This window comes from Entelurus aequoreus, linkage group LG17, assembly GCF_033978785.1.
Source record: "Entelurus aequoreus isolate RoL-2023_Sb linkage group LG17, RoL_Eaeq_v1.1, whole genome shotgun sequence".
Lineage (NCBI taxonomy): Eukaryota > Metazoa > Chordata > Actinopteri > Syngnathiformes > Syngnathidae > Entelurus > Entelurus aequoreus.
The window spans coordinates 10,769,417-10,786,113 of NC_084747.1; the positions used below are offsets into that span (position 1 = coordinate 10,769,417).

The 16,697-nt window shown below is 36.6% G+C and overlaps 1 protein-coding gene and 1 non-coding gene across 2 annotated transcripts; both read right to left on the bottom strand.

Annotated features, from left to right (window-relative positions):
* Window positions 1-390: 390 nt before the first annotated feature.
* On the bottom strand, window positions 391-10,420 carry LOC133632320 (zinc finger protein OZF-like). Its single transcript, XM_062024696.1, has 2 exons — window positions 10,099-10,420; window positions 391-2,284 (listed from the first exon to the last, which is right to left on the bottom strand). The coding sequence occupies exons 1-2, from the start codon at window positions 10,211-10,213 to the stop codon at window positions 984-986; spliced, it is 1,416 nt and encodes a 471-aa protein (XP_061880680.1). The 5' UTR covers window positions 10,214-10,420; the 3' UTR covers window positions 391-983.
* A 640-nt stretch (window positions 10,421-11,060) lies between these two features.
* On the bottom strand, window positions 11,061-11,133 carry trnav-uac (transfer RNA valine (anticodon UAC)). Its single transcript has one exon. It is a non-coding gene; the product is annotated as a tRNA-Val (tRNA).
* Window positions 11,134-16,697: the final 5,564 nt, after the last annotated feature.

A 16,697-nucleotide genomic window follows, 5' to 3' on the forward strand; every position in this document is an offset into this window, starting at 1 on the left:
GCTGAAGTCCAGAAACAACATCCGCACGTGTGTGTCCTTTCCTTCCAGATGTTCTAAGCTCAGGTGGAGTGCAGAGGAGATGGCGTCCTCTGTGGAGCGGTTAAGGCGATAAGCAAACTTGTATGGGTCGAATGTGGGGGGAAGTCTGGAGACAATATATTCCTTTACCAGCCTCTCAAAGCACTTCATTACAGATGTTTTTTGGGATAAGTCAGTATTTTAACATAAAAGTGTTTGATTGTGATGCATTAAAAGCCACAAAATGCAACGGGTCCATCAGACCCACAAACACTGGCTGAGTAACAACAATTTGAACACCACACAAGGGTTAATGCCTCACAAATCTATTTTTTTTATGTTAAAATACTGAACAGATGTTTATTGGGATAAGGTAAACATCTGTTCAGTTTTTTAACATAAAAGTGTTTGATTGTGAGGCATTAAAAGCCACAAAATGCAACGGGTCCATCAGACCCACAAACGCTGGCTGAGTAACACCAATATGAACATTACACAAGGGTTAAGCCATCTGAGTTTTTGTTGCACGTGTGACCTTCTCTGGATTTGAGCGCACACCATTTATTAGTAAGTAATTCACACAAGTTTTAACACATGAGGCCCCAGGCGACCTGGAGGGTGTAGTTTCAGGCAGATTGATTCATGTTGTTGGTGATCAAAGCCAGACATTCTGGAGGCGGTAAAGTCATCACTGAAGAAGACTACACTTCATCCCCAGCGAGACACACATGATGATGTCTTGACTAAAGGAGTAAACAAACACTACAAGCATCATCTATCTTACTATTCAGGAAAGTTTCAGATACACACAAAACGTGGAGTCACGAGGACATGAGTTATGCTCCAGATACTCCAAATGTATACGAATACCTCAGATATTTGTAAAAGAAGCAGTGAGGAGGTCCTGGGTTTGGGTGGATGTCACCACATATGAGCAACATACCACAAACTGAACAGCTGACTGTTTACTGTCTCATGTGCGTTCTTGCGTGTTTTACTGCGTCTGCATTATGCGGGAACCTTTCACCACAAATTGAACAACTAAATGGAAACACTTCTGTGTGTGTTTTCATGTGTTTAGTCCAATAGCCCTTAAAAGAAAAGCTTCTGCCGCAGAGTGAGCAGTTAAACGGTTTTTCTTCCGCGTGTAATTTCATGTGTTCGGGCAAATAGCTGCTTCGGCAAAACGTTTTACCACAAACTGGACAATTACACATTTTCTCACCGGTGTGTGTTCTCATGTGTTGAGTCAAATACCTCTTAGTAGAAAAGGGTTTGCCACAAACGGAACACTTAAATGATTTCTCTCCCGTGTGTAATTTTGTATGGTGGGTCAAATGGATGTTTCGAGAAAATGTTTTACCACAAACTGAACAGTTAAATGGTTTTTCACCCGTGTGTGTTCTCATGTGATTAGTCACATGGGTCTTCATGGTAAAGCTTTTGCCACATACTGTACAGTTAAATGGTTTTTCTCCCGTGTGCGTTCTCATGTGTTGAGGCAAACAGCTCTTTTGAGAAAAGCTTTTACCACAAACTACGCAAGTAAATGGTTTTTCTCCTGTGTGTGTTCTCGCGTGTTGACTCATAGTTCCCTTTCGAGAAAAGCTTCTGCCACAAACTGAACAACTAAATGTTTTTTCTCCTGTGTGTGTTCCCATGTGTTGAATCAAGTGGCTCTTTCGAGTAAAACTTTTACCACAAACTGAACAACTAAATGTTTTTTCTCCAGTGTGTGTTCCCATGTGTTGAAGCAAACTCCTCTTTTGAGAAAAGCTTTTGCCACACACTGAACAAGTAAATGTTTTTTCTCCTGAGTGTGTTATCATGTGTTGAGTCATATACCTCTTTTTAGTAAAACTTTTACCACAAACTGAGCAAATCAAACATGTTTTACCTCTCTTATTTTTAGAGAATTCAGAGTCCTGGTTGTCAGTGTGAGTCCTCATATCACCTTCACAGTCTGTATCGCTGCTCAAAGGTTCTTCAACCTCGTCTTCAGCCTCACTATCTGATAGTGGAGCTAAGAGGTTGTCTACTTGTGGTTTTTCTTCATCATCTTCAGTCTTCACAGAGACAACAGTCAGTGGCAACTTGGTGAGATCAGCTTCCTGCAATCCGAGAAAACAATCACCCTCCTGAGTGATCCAGAGTTCCTCCTCTTCCTTTTTAATGTGAGGTGGTTGTGGAGTCTCCTGCTTCAAAGTGGAGCTCCCCCCTAACTGAGGGGAAACTTCTTCTGGATTACCGATCAGCTGCTGGACGTCTGCGGAACACAAACAACACAAAGACACTTTACACACTTCCTTCTACGTACTGTATGTGTGTGTAGTGTCTCATGGCCATTCAATTAGTGCCTCGCCAGAATGATGGATCAATGTTTACATGACTTGGATTAGACTCAGACAAGTGAAGCTAAAATCATAGAAAATAGGAAACATCTGTTTGGATGGACATTAGGATACTACAAACTAGCAGTGGGGGAAAACAATCAATATGGAAACATCCAATTATTTTGCCGAAGGACGGTGATGCTAATGTCTTACAGTAGAAGGCTAAGCTAGCTACACAACAAATTGAGCTAACATTGCTAACATATAATTCACACATTTCTAACCTACTGTTAAGATACTACAAAGTAGCAGTGGGGGGGAAAAATCAATAAGGAAATATATGTCAACATTTTTTCATAAATATATATATTTTAAAAAGTTGTTTTTGCTCAGTATGTTGAAAAATATTCTTAAATTAAGCAAATGCTAGTGCCATTATCTTGACATAATGATATGCGCTTGGCATTACATTTCTTGAAACCAGCAAACTTATACTAAAAACAAATTTATTGTTCTTAATGGTAAGCAACCATTTGTTACTCTCGGGGTCTCCTAGCTGCTCAGGCAAATCATATGGTCTAAAAATGCATTTTTCAATCAATAACATGACATCATCGCGCCATGTGCGTGCTCTTTCAGTCAATTAGTGCGCATATATACAGCCCGGCCCCCGGCCAAAAAATGTTTTGTTGTAATTTTGAAGAATTCATCTAAATGTGCATTAATAATCAAAATTGTTAGAAATGTCACATGTTAAATGTTTAAATATTAACTGTGCCAACTATACTACTATATGAGTACGTATTTTCTATTGTTCCATTGAAAATAAAACAGCAAAGTCCATTTGGCTGTCATCTGTTTTAATTATGAGACACAATTGTGTCAAAGTCATGATTTCATGATGAAATTATTACTTTAAAAAAGGCAGTCTTATACTTGTGAGTGTTGATGACACAGCTTTGCAACAGTTGATATTCTAGTTTCAAGCATGTTTTACTCAATATAGCTCATCAAATATCAGCAACAAGCTGTAATATCTTACTGAGATCATTTAGGACCAAAACACGTAAAACAAGTAAAACACTAACATAAAATCTGCTTAGTGAGAATAATTTTCTTATCAGACAGTAAATAAGCAAATATCACCCTTATTTGAGATATTTCATCTTACTTAGATTTCAGTTTCTGCAGTGCAGCGATCGTTCTGCCACACAATACCTCAATGCTAACAAGGGGAAATGACTCTTCGACGACTGTCATTGGCTTTGACAGTTAGGATTGCTCGTTTTCATCAAAACAGTGTTTTTTCTCACTACCATAGGGCAAAACCATCCTTGCCCAGGCACACCCTCCTGGTTTTGGAGTATAAATACAGTGTTTCCCATAAACTGCCAAGATACCTGTGGCGGTGGGGATGTGGCAATGAGCGTGGCTATGGGTGTGGTCACCATGACATCATCGAGTAATTTGCATAATTTACTACAATGAATGATTTTCTCTAAAAAGGCTAAAAAAATGTATACTTACTAGTTAATAATAACAGTTTTGTTTTAAACGTCCATCCATCCATCCATTTTACAATATAATTACAACATTTTATGTACATATTTATATACAGATTTGAACAATAAGTTATTCACTGAAATATATTTATTAATTGTGGTATATATATCTTATAAAAATATAAAAGCTAAAATGTCTCTTAAAGCTCTCCCCCTTTAATTAGTGCATACTAAATAATTGAACTTTAGCCTACTACCACAACCATATTATTTACCAGCAACATAAAGTGAAACAGAGGCAGAGGTGTCCTGCCACAGTCAGTAACAAATAAACAGAAAATAGTAGTGGTGGTAGATAGACACAAAGCTTCATCAAACATTTGATCCACTGAACAAAGAGCTCCAAAAATCTTGATCCTACACTTCTCTTTTGTAAAGTAAATCTGGACAGCCGACATGGGCATCTACATCAACTATATGATTTGCCTGAGAAGCTTGACAGGGCACAAAAAAAATAAAATAAATAAAAATGTAAAAAAATAAAAAATAAAAAATATATATATATATATATTTTTTGTCGCGGCCTTAATTCTTTTGTGGCGGGCCGCCACAAATAAATGAATGTGTGGGAAACACTGAAATATTTGGGGTTTTGGCACCAGCCGCTAGACTAGATCTGACCAATCTAAGTCTGAGACTAGATCTGACCAATCGAAGTCTGAGATTAGATCGGACCAATCTAAGTCTGAGACTAGATCGGACCAATCTAAATCTGAGACTAGATCGGACCAATCTAAATCTGAGACTAGATCTGACCAATCTAAGTCTGAGACGAGATCTGACCAATCTAAGTCTGAGACTAGATCTGACCAATCGAAGTCTGAGATTAGATCGGACCAATCTAAGTCTGAGACTAGATCGGACCAATCTAAATCTGAGACTAGATCGGACCAATCTAAATCTGAGACTAGATCTGACCAATCTAAGTCTGAGACGAGATCTGACCAATCTAAGTCTGAGACTAGATCTGACCAATTTAAGTCTATGAGCATGAAACCTACTCGAATGAGAGGTGAAACGTCTTCTAAGACACATCAAACAGTCCAGTTGCGATGGACTCAATACCCTGAGACTACAATGCCCTGGATGAATGAGAACATCCATACACATAAGCAGGTTCCATCCGGTTAGAAAAGTTGGTTTTACATAATAAGGCCCCCTTTAAGTCAAGGCATAATCATTTTGTAATTGAAGCAAAAAGTGCTTTAATTATATTGTGCTTGTGTCAGGTACTCTTTTGAAACCTTTATTTTGTGACCGCAGTCACACCGGATGTTGCGTACAGCGCTGTTATTGTGAAAGGGGGAAGTGTGCTGCTGTTATGAGCTTGATGAGTTTTGAGACAACTGGAGGCCGAAAAAAATGAGAAAGCCTTTCAAGTTGCGACTGCTGTCCTGTTTGTACATTGATCTTACATCGACGATGTCGTTCACAACAACACAAGCAGATGAGATGTGTTGTGGTGTAGGGCTGGGTGATATGGCTTGAAAACTGCATCACGATGCAAGTTTACTGGTCACACTTATCACTACACCATGTACCAAATAAAATAGCTTCGAGGTTCAACCAAAATTATTCTGTACACTAGGCGCACCGGGTTATAAAGGCACACTGTCGAGTTTTGAGAAAATGAAAGGATTTTAAGTGCGCATTATAGTCCGAAAAAATACGGCAACTTTTTTATTAGCGTCATTTTATAGAAAGATAAAATTGGAAGTCTTTTGTTTGGATTACAACATTCAGGCACCGACCAAACAACGGGAGACAAATCCGCAAAACATGTTGCTAACGAGTCGTTGCTAGCAACTCGTCTATTCTGTTCTATGACTGGAAGACATGAAGAACAGCCTCCGGGCTAGACTACTGCAACGCACTTCTTGTCGGGATCCCCAGCAAGAACATCCAGAAGCTGCAGTACTTCCACAATAGTGCTGCTAGGATCCTGATGAGAGTGCGGAAATATGACCATATCACACCAATTCTCAAATCCCTTCACTGGCTTCCTGTTCCACTCAGGATTGAATACAAAGTCTCCCTACTAACCCACCAGTGCCTCCATGGAAATGCCCCCCTCTACCTCAAAGAACTACTCACCCCCAAATCCTCCACACGACACCTCCGCTCCGGACAGACTAACCTCCTCCAACCTCCGAGGACAAAGCTACGAACGATGGGAGACCGGGCTTTCTGCTCCGCCGCTCCCAGTCTGTGGAACGCTCTCCCTGACCACCTGAGGGCACCACAGACTGTGGATGCTTTTAAAAAAGGCTTAAAAACCCTTCTTTTTAAAAAAGCCTTTTTTTTTTTTTAGATATATACATACTAGTTCTAGCTATTAGGCTGTTCTAGTTTTTATTTTTATTATCTTTTTATTTTTATTTATTTTACCTTTCAAGTTGCGACTGCTGTCCTGTTTGTAGATTGATCATACATCGACGATGTCGTTCACAACAACACAAGCAGATGAGATGTGTTGTGGTGTATATTTGTATACTCTAGCCTTTAAATAGACCCCCTCTTTAGACCAGTTGATCTGCCGTTTCTTTTCTTCTCTCCTCTGCTCCCCTCTCCCTTGGGGAGGGGGAGTTGCACAGGTCCGGTGGCCATGGATGAAGTGCCTGCTGTCCAGAGTCGGGACCCCGGGTGGACTGCTAGCCTGTGCATCGGTTGGGGACATCTCTGCGCTGCTGACCCATCTCCGCTCGGGACGGTTTCCTGCTGGCCCCACTATGGACTGGACTCTCGCTGATGTGTTGGATCCACTGTGGACTGGACTTTCACAATATTATGTCAGACCCACTCGACATCCATTGCTTTCGGTCTCCCCTAGGGGGGGGTTACCCACATATGCGGTCCTCTCCAAGGTTTCTCATAGTCATTCACATCGACGTCCCACTGGGGTGAGTTTTTCCTTACCCGTATGTGGGCTCTGTACCGAGGATGTTGTTGTGGCTTGTGCAGCCCTTTGAGACACTTGTGATTTAGGGCTATATAGATAAATATTGATTGATTACTACACTGTAGTACTTTGAGGTTGTTTACTCAATGTAAAGTGTTTGTTTTTTTACAAATAAAATCTATTATTATTATTACATAGACATTGTTAAAATACTAACATTACAGATTCCGTCTCTAACTTCACATGTGTAGACATGATCTAGTGTCCACGGTCGAAACACACGTGTAAGTACTTGATAGGAAGTGGAAAAGGGGTGGGATTAAATAAGCGTTGCGTCTTCTTACACCTTCTTGGACATGTAAAGAAAATGTAAAATTGTGACGCATCATTTTGAAACTGTATATACCCAGCTGGCATTCCTTGAAACCAAGGTGAAAATATGGCTGTTGTTGTTGAATCAATCCTGAAACCACGTTTAACGTTAAATGGTAAAAGGAACGTTGTCAACATTCCAATAAATGACTGGTGAAATTTTAACATGTGTGTTAACTTTGACGCATCAACAGTGGAACAACGTACCAGAACAAACGTTGCAATGCATTTGCAAAATCTATACCAAATTCAATGTTTTTTCAACCTTGTTTCAACTTTAAATACAGGTAGAAATGCCAGCTGGGTTTGTTCAAATAAAACCAATCTGAATTTGAATCTAAATTTGAAAAGAAGAGCTGCCACGAACAACACTTTTTATTGTTTTGACGTTTTTGATACTAAAAGTAGACCGTGTAAAAAGGGAGAAAAGGCTCTAGATCAGTGTTTTTCAACTTTTTCTGAGCCCAAGGCACATTTTTTTCATTGAAAAAAATCCCGAGGCACACCGCTAGCAGAAAACATAAAAAAATGAAACTCGGCAGCCAATATTGACAATAAAAAGTCTTTCTCGCAATTGTTGGATATGAATTCAAACCATAACCACCCATGCATCCCTATAACTCAGTGGCCTAGTGGTTAGAGTGTCCGCCCTGAGATCGGTAGGTCGTGAGTTCAAACCAAAGACTATAAAAATGGGAGCCATTACTTCCCTGCTTGGCACTCAGCATCAAGGGTTGGAATTGGGGGTTAAATCACCAAAAATGATTCCCGGGCGCGGCCACCGCTGCTGCCCACTGCTCCCCTCACCTCCCAGGGGGTGATCAATAGGGCAAATGCAGATAATAATTTCGCCACACCTAGTGTTTGTGTGACAATCATTGGCACTTTAACTTTACCTTAACTCTTGTCTCAAAGTAGGTGTACTGTCATGACCTGTCCCATCACGCTGTGACTTATTTTGGTGTTTCCCTGTGTGTAGTGTTTTAGTTCTTGTCTTGCGCTCCTATTTTGGTGTTGATTGTCATGCACGGATGTACTTTGTGGACGCCGTCTGCTCCCCACGCTGTAAGTCTTTGCTGTCGTCCAGCATTCTGTTTTTGTTTACTTTGCAGCCTGTCCAGTTTTAGTTTCGTTTTGCATAGCCACCCTTAAGCTTCAATGCCTTTTCTGAGCGGCACTCGCCTTTTGTTTATTTTTGGTTTCAAGCGTTAGACACCTTTTTACCTGCACGCCGCCTCCCGCGTATTGTGATCACGACAAACCGTGTTCCCGAACCTACAAAGCAATTAGCTTCGTAGATATGCCGAGCTCTAGACAGCACAGACACTCAACAACGGCACATTTTTGCGGATTAAAATTACTGGTTTGCATAAAATATTCTTAACCCAATCAGGTGAAATTACATAATGTCCCACGGCACACCAAACAATATCTCATGGTACACTAGAGCAGTGTTTTTCAACCTTTTTTGAGCCAAGGCGCAATTTTTTTTGCGTTGAAAAAATGCAGAGGCACATCACCAGCAGAAATCACTAAAAAATGAAACTCAGTTGACAGTAAAAAGTCGTTGTCGCAATTGTTGGATATGACTTTAAAGCATAACCAAGCATGCATCAATATAGCTCTTGTCTCAAAGTAGGTGTACTGTCACCACCTGTCACATCACACCCTGCTTTATTTGGACTTTTTTGCTGTTTTCCTGTGTGTAGTGTTTTACTTCTTGTCTTGTGCTCCTAATTTGTTGGCTTTTTCTCTTTTTTTGGTATTTTCCTGTAGCAGTTTCATGTCTTCCTTTGAGCGATATTTCCCGCATCTACTTTGTTTTAGCAGTCAAGAATATTTCAGTTGTTTTTATCCTTCTTTGTGGGGACATTGTTGATTGTCATGTCATGTTCGGATGTACTTTGTGGACGGCGTCTTTGCTCCACAGTAAGTCTTTGCTGTAGTCCAGCATTCTGTTTTTGTCTACTTTGAAGCCAGTTCAGTTTTAGTTTAGTTCTGAATAGCCTTCCCTAAGCTTCAATGCCTTTTCTTAGGGGCACTCACCTTTTGTTTATTTTTGGTTTAAGCATTAGACACCTTTTTGAACCTCTTGAACGCAACATAATTAAATTATCCCCTCAACTCCCCCCAAAATGAATTAACTCGCTGGAATAAAAAAAAGACAATATAACAACACATCCATAAACGTGGATGCATGTGAAAAAGTGCAATATATTTATCTGAACAGTAATTTATTTATTTTTATATATTTATATATATATTTATTTATTTTATACATATATATATATATATGTATTATATATATATCATGTATATATATTTATTTATTTATATATGCACCTTATTGCTTTTTTATTTTATTTTGTATTTTTATCCTGCACTACCATGAGCTTATGTAACAAAATGTCGTTCTTATCTGTGCTGTAAAGTTAAAATTAGAATGACAATAAAAAGGAAGTCTAGTCTAGTCTTTTTACCTGCACACTGCCTCCCGCTGTTTCCGACATCTACAAAGCAATTAGCTACCTGCTGCCACCTACTGATATGGAAGAGTATTACACGGTTACTCTGCCGAGCTCTAGACAGCACCGACACCCAACAACAACACATCATTTGCAGACCATAATTACTGCTTTGAAGAACATATTTTTAACCCAAATAGGTGAAATTAGATCATCTCCCACGGCACACCAGACTGTATCTCATGTCACACTAGTGTGCCGCGACACAGTGGTTGAAAAACACTGCTCTAGGCGAGCCCAAGAGGGAGAAGCGGGAAAAATGGATGCCTTGAAGTTAACAATCATGGCAGTGCTTTGTTTACATTCTTCAACAAGGTCGGTTACTGTATCATCGCCACTCACTCGAGGCCTATGATAGTTTTCAAATGACAAAACTTCAAGTCACTCACCTTCACCTTTCGTCTTTATCTCCGTTGGTGATTTGCTGGAAGTTGGTGGCGCTGATTCTCTTTCATGTTCTCTTTTAGCGGACGTCGCCATCTTAGCATAGCAGTAGTCGTCCATCTTCTATCACGTCTTCAATCTTCACTTCACGTAACACTCCATCGCTCCAAACTCAATGCACGTTTCGTGGGCTTTAGAAAAGGCGAATCTTTGAGGTATGTGTTAGTTATAGCTGCTGTGACTCAGTACAACAGTTATATCGTCATTTAAAAAGGGGAAAGCCACAGTCCGCCATCTTGCTCGCCTTTCTCACTACCGGAAATCGGGTCCGTTCTGCGCATGTGCGCAGACAAGGTCTTTTCCTCAGTCTTTATTTTTTCGACAGTTTCTGCAAGGTCACGTGTTTAAAATGTTTTATTTATTTTAGTAATAAAAAAAATTAAAGTATATATAATAGAAAAGAGGAACATGACATGGAAATGAACGAGGTTCCGATTATAAATTCACGAAAATATAAGTGTAGCCGAGTATTCTGGGTTCGCATATTATGTGTACTAATATAATATAATAATAAAATAATAAATGGGAGTCATAAGAGCAGGTCCGGTCTCCACCACTTCTTTAATGTTCACCCTCCTTTTTCTCTCTCTCCACACCTTCTTCCACAACCACCTTTATAGACGTCTTACGTCACAGCCCTACGGCAACTCTGGAGGGACAAAACTCCTCCTTACCTAACACTATCTGGCAACTTGGGACATCCTGAAAAGTTCGTTACATAAGCTTTAATCACTTCTTTCACTCTCATGTCATTGCACTGATTGATGGATTGATTGAAACTTTTATTAGTAGATTGGACAGTACAGTACATATTCCGTACAGTTGATCACTAAATGGTAACCCCAAATAAGATTTCCCACTTGTTTAAGTCGGGGTCCACGTTAATCAATTCATGGTAAAAAGTGGTTGGTTCCACTGGGGCTCGAACCCAGGACCTTCTGCTTGTAAAGCAGACGTGATAACCACTACACTATGGAACCGTTGAAATCACTTATGATACTCCGGTGTTTACACAGAACTGTCATCTATTTGTGGTGAGGTTGCATGAAGCTAAATTAGGGCCAAACGTTTTGTAGTTGGGAAAACAAAATCGAATTTTGATGTTGAATTTGGAAAAATACATCGGTGTATTCAAATAAAAAATTGGTGCACACATTTATTTTTCAGGTTGAATATAAATGTGATTCACTTTGGTAATTATATTGAATAAATTAGTATTGTTATTATTGTATTGCACATGTCAATCAATCCATCAATGTTTATTTATATAGCCCTAAATCACAAGTGTCTCAAAGGGCTGCACAAGCCACAACGACATCCTCGGTACAGAGCCCACATGTGTTGATATTGGAGCTTCTGTACTTTTCAGAGTTAAATCTCATTCTTGATATTCAATGCTTACATTTGTAGATCAACTTCAGATCTATCCATTGATATAACGTTTTCTATGTTTGTTTTTTTGTATGTTTTATGCCCTTTTTGTTCAAGGAAATACATATTTTTGCTCTGGCAATACCACACGCTATGCAATATAGCCCCACGCCCCCGCAAAATAAAAAATTGGTGCACACATTTATTTTTCAGGTTGAATATAAATGTGATTCACTCTGGTAATTATTTTGAATACATTATTATTGTTATTATTTTATTGCACATGTGTTGGAGCTTCTGTACTTTTCAGACTTAAATCTCATTCTTGATATTCAATGCTTACATTTCTAGATCAACTTCAGATCTGTCCATTGATATAAAGTTTTCTATGTTTTTTTAAAAATGTTTTATGCCCTTTTTGTTCAAGGAAATACATATTTTTGCTCTGGCAATACCACACGCTATGCAATATAACCCCCCGCCCCCTGCAAAAATCAAAAGTCAAATATTTGATGTGAATTAATTGGAGCCTTGAACAGGTCAATAATTCACAACGACATTGAATTTGATTTAATTAGTTAAGCAATGACCGTTTTAGTTAAAAACAAAACAAACAAAAAAACGACATTAGGGGTCCCACTCAAAGAAGTGTTAAAAGTAAGTCATACATTAATATTTGTTTTAACTTTTAATTCTTAAATGTGTAGATTAACTTCAGATCTATCAATTGATATGAAGTTTTTGTGCTTCTCTTTCATGCTTTGTTATGTTTTATACACTTTTTTTTTATCAAAGAAAACCTTATTTTGTATGGCATAAACAAAAATGATGCAATATTTTCCCTCTAAAATTCAGAAGTCAAAATATTTAATGTGAAGTAGCTGGAGCCTTAAATAGGTCAATAATTCACAACTACATTGATTTGGATTCATAATAATTGTTTGAGCATTGACCATTTTAGATAAAAATTTAAAATACAAATGTAAAAAAAACAGTATAGGACCCTTGGACCCTAAAGGGTCCGACTCACAGAAGTGGTAAAAGTAAGTCATGTATCATTATTAATTTTTACTTTCAACAATTAAATCTGAAATTAAAATAACTAAACAGTAGAAGACCTTTGGACCCTAAGGGGTCCCACTCAAAGAAGTGTTAAAAGTAAGTCATATATTAGTAATTTTTTTACTTTCAACTCTTAAATTTGTAGATTAACTTCAGATCTATCAATTGATATGAAGTTTTTGTTGTTTTGTTTATACTTTTTTATGTTTTATACACTTTTTGTCAAAGAAAACCTTCTTTTTGTATGGCATAAACAAAAATGATGCAATATTTTCCCTCTAAAATTCAGAAGTCAAAATATTTAATGTGAAGTAGCTGGAGCCTTAAATAGGTCAATAATTCACAACTACATTGATTTGGATTCATAATAATTGTTTGAGCATTGACCGTTTTAGATAAAAATTTACAATACAAATAAAAAAAAAAACAGTATAGGACCCTTGGACCCTAAAGGGTCCCACTCATAAAAATGTTAAAAGTAAGTCATATATCATTATTATTATTTATTTCCGACTCACAGAAGTGGTAAAAGTAAGTCATGTATCATTATTATTTTTTACTTTCAACAATTAAATCTGAAATTAAAATAACTAAACAGTAGAAGACCTTTGGACCCTAAGGGGTCCCACTCAAAGAAGTGTTAAAAGTAAGTCATACATTAGTAATTTTTTTACTTTCAACTCTTAAATTTGTAGATTAACTTCAGATCTATCAATTTATATGAAGTTTTTGTTGTTTTGTTTATACTTTTTTATGTTTTATACACTTTTTGTCAAAGAAAAACTTTTTTTTGTATGGCATAAACAAACATGATGCAATATTTTCCCTCTAAAACTCAGGAGTCAAATATTTGATGTGAAGTAGCTGGAGCCTTAAATAGGTCAATAATTCACAACTACATTGATTTGGATTCATAATAATTGTTTGAGCATTGACCGTTTTAGATGAAAATTTACAATACAAATAAAAAAAAACAGTATAGGACCCTTGGACCCTAAAGGGTCCCACTCATAAAAATGTTAAAAGTAAGTCATATATCATTATTATTATTTTTTCCTTTCAACAATTAAATCTGAAATTAAAATAAATAAACAGTATAGGACCCTTGGTTAGGGTCCCACTCATAAAAGTGTTAAAAGTAAGTCATATATTATTATTATTTCCTTTCAACGATTAAATCTTTAGATCAACTTCAGGATTTTCCATTTATATTAAGTTTTTGTTATTTTTGATGTTTTTTTTTTTGTATGTTTCATAACCTCTTTGTCACGAAAAACCTTTTTTTGTATGGCATAAAAAAATATTCCCCCCCCCCCAAAACTCAGGAGTCAAATATTTGATGTGAAGCAGATGGAGCCTTAAATAGGTCAATAGTTCACAACAACATTTATTTTTGATTTCATTGGTTGAGCATTGACCATTTTAGTAATAATAAAATAAAACAAAACAAAACAACAAAAACGACAGTAGAAGACCTTTGGACCCTTAGGGGTCCCACTCAAAGAAGTGTTAAAAGTAAGTCATACATTATAGTCATTTTTTTACTTTCAACTGTTAAATTTGTATATTAACTTCAGATCTATCAATTGATATACCGTTTTTGTTGTTTTGGTCAATAGTTCACAACAACATTTACTTTTGATTTAATTGGTTGAGCATTGACCATTTTAGTAAAAAAACAACAACAACAAAAATGACAGTAGAAGACCTTTGGACCCTTAGGCGTCCCACTCTAAGAAGTGTTGAAAGTAAGTCATACATTAGTAACTTTTTTACTTTCAACTCTTAAATTTGTTGATTAACTTCAGATCTATCAATTGATATACCTTTTTTGTTGTTTTGTTTATACTTTTTTGTGTTTTATACACTTGGTGTCAAAGAAAACTTTTTTTGGGATGGCATAAACAAAAATTATGCAATGTTTTCCCTCCAAAACTTAGAAGTCAAATATTTGATGTGAAGCAGTTGGAGCCTTAAATAGGTCAATAGTTCACAACAACATTTACTTTTGATTTAATTGGTTGAGCATTGACCATTTTAGTCAAAAAAAACAACCACAAAAATGACAGTAGAAGACCTTTGGACCCTTCGGGGTCCCACTCAAAGAAGTGTTGAAAGTAAGTCATACATTAGTAATTTTTTTACTTTCAACTCTTAAATTTGTAGATGAACTTTAGATCTATCAATTGATATGACGTTTTTGTTGTTTTGTTTTATGCTTTTTTGTGTTTTATACAGTTTGTGTCAAAGAAAACCTTTTTTTGTATGGCATTAACAAAAATTATGCAATGTTTTCCCTCCAAATCTCAGCAGTCAAATATTTGATGTGAAGTAGCTGGAGCCTTAAATAGGTCAATAATTCACAACTACATTGCTTTGGATTCATAATAATTGTTTGAGCATTGACCGTTTTAGATAAAAATAACAAATAAAAATAAACAAAAAACTTTATAGGACCTTTGGTACCACTCATAAAAGTGTTAAACATAAGTCATATATTAGTATTAGTATTTTTTCCTTTCAACAATTAAATCTGAAAGAAAATTTGAAAAACAGTATTGTTGTTTTTTATGTTTTATAACATTTTTGTCAACGAAAACCCTTTTTTTGTCCGGCATAAAAAAAAAAAATGTTCCCCCAAAACTCATAAGTCAAATATTTGATGTGAAGCAGTTGGAGCCTTCAATAGGTCAGTAGTTCACAACAACATTTATTTTTCATTTAATTGGTTGAGCATTGACCATTTTAGTTAAAAAAATAATAAAAAAATGACAATAACAAATAAAAATAAAAAACAGTATAGGACCCTTAATTATTTCAAAAGTTATTCAAGTTTGGGTGATGAACGCTTTTTTTGTGTCACCCTGTAAAAACTTCAATATTTAAACGTTTAATGTGAAATAGTTGTAGCCTTAAATAGGTCAATAATTCATAACAACAGTGATTTTGATTTATAATGACTGTTTGAACAGTAACTGTTTATAATAACCAACAACATTATAACCCCCCCCCCCCCCCCCCACCCCTCTGGCAAGCGTTCAGGCTGCATGAGTCACGCTGTCCTCAGCCACACCACCAATGGTGGAAGAGACGGTCTCTGTTGGTTGCACGGCAAAACATGTTTTTGTGAAGCTGCAGCAGAGCATCTTTGATCTTCAGAGCAAACAGGCTGTCTGGACTTGGTTGATTTGATGTAGTTTCAGACATGCATACACAAAATATGTTCATATTTGCATTTTCTTTCAAATATATATCATATATATGTATATCATTTAACAATGATATATATGTATATATATATATCCTCATTGTTAAATGATTTATAAATATATATATATATATCATTGTTAAATGAGATGTACACACACACATATATTAAATATATATACATACATAAGTATATATATATATATATATATATATATATATATATATATATATATATATATATATATATATATATATATATATATATATATATATATATGAGCACACGTTTAAATTCATTCCTATATGTACACTGCCTGTCCCTCCTTTTCTCTTATTATATTTAAAATGATCTTGTTTTATCTTCTTTGGCTAAGTTGAGGGAAGCTGTTCGAATATATTCACTTATCTTAAATTCATAATTGGGAAAATATCCATCCATCCATTTTCTACCGCTTATTCCCTTTGGGGTCGCGGGGGGCGCTGGAGCCTATCTCAGCTACAATCGGGCGGAAGGCGGCGTACACCCTGGACAAGTCGCCACCTCATCGCAGTAATTAGGAAAATATTATCTTCACATTACGTTTAACACCTTCCCACATTAATACTTCCTACTCTGACCTTTAATACAGTTGCCCAACATTTGGTAAAGAACAAAGTACAAAATGAACTATAACAATAATGAGAATGTATCCGTCTGGATTACTGCTGTTCTTAGCATCACTCTAACTCATGAGGGAATCTGGTATCGTACACACAGCAAATCATCACTTTTTAGCTGACTTCTCACACGTACACTTCTATGAGTTAACAACCTTTTAGCACAAAATGGACAAAAAAAAACCCTTTTATTCACTGATTTTTGTGTGACTGCAGTCATTTCTTACATTAACAACTTTTGCTA

Excerpts from the sequence above, each read along its gene's own strand:
- LOC133632320 (XM_062024696.1), bottom strand. The coding sequence starts at position 10,213 with ATGGACGACTACTGCTATGCTAAGATGGCGACGTCCGCTAAAAGAGAA. Across the intron at positions 2,285-10,098 it reads GATAAAGACGAAAGGTGAAG|ACGTCCAGCAGCTGATCGGT; the intron begins GTGAGTGACTTG and ends TGTGTTCCGCAG.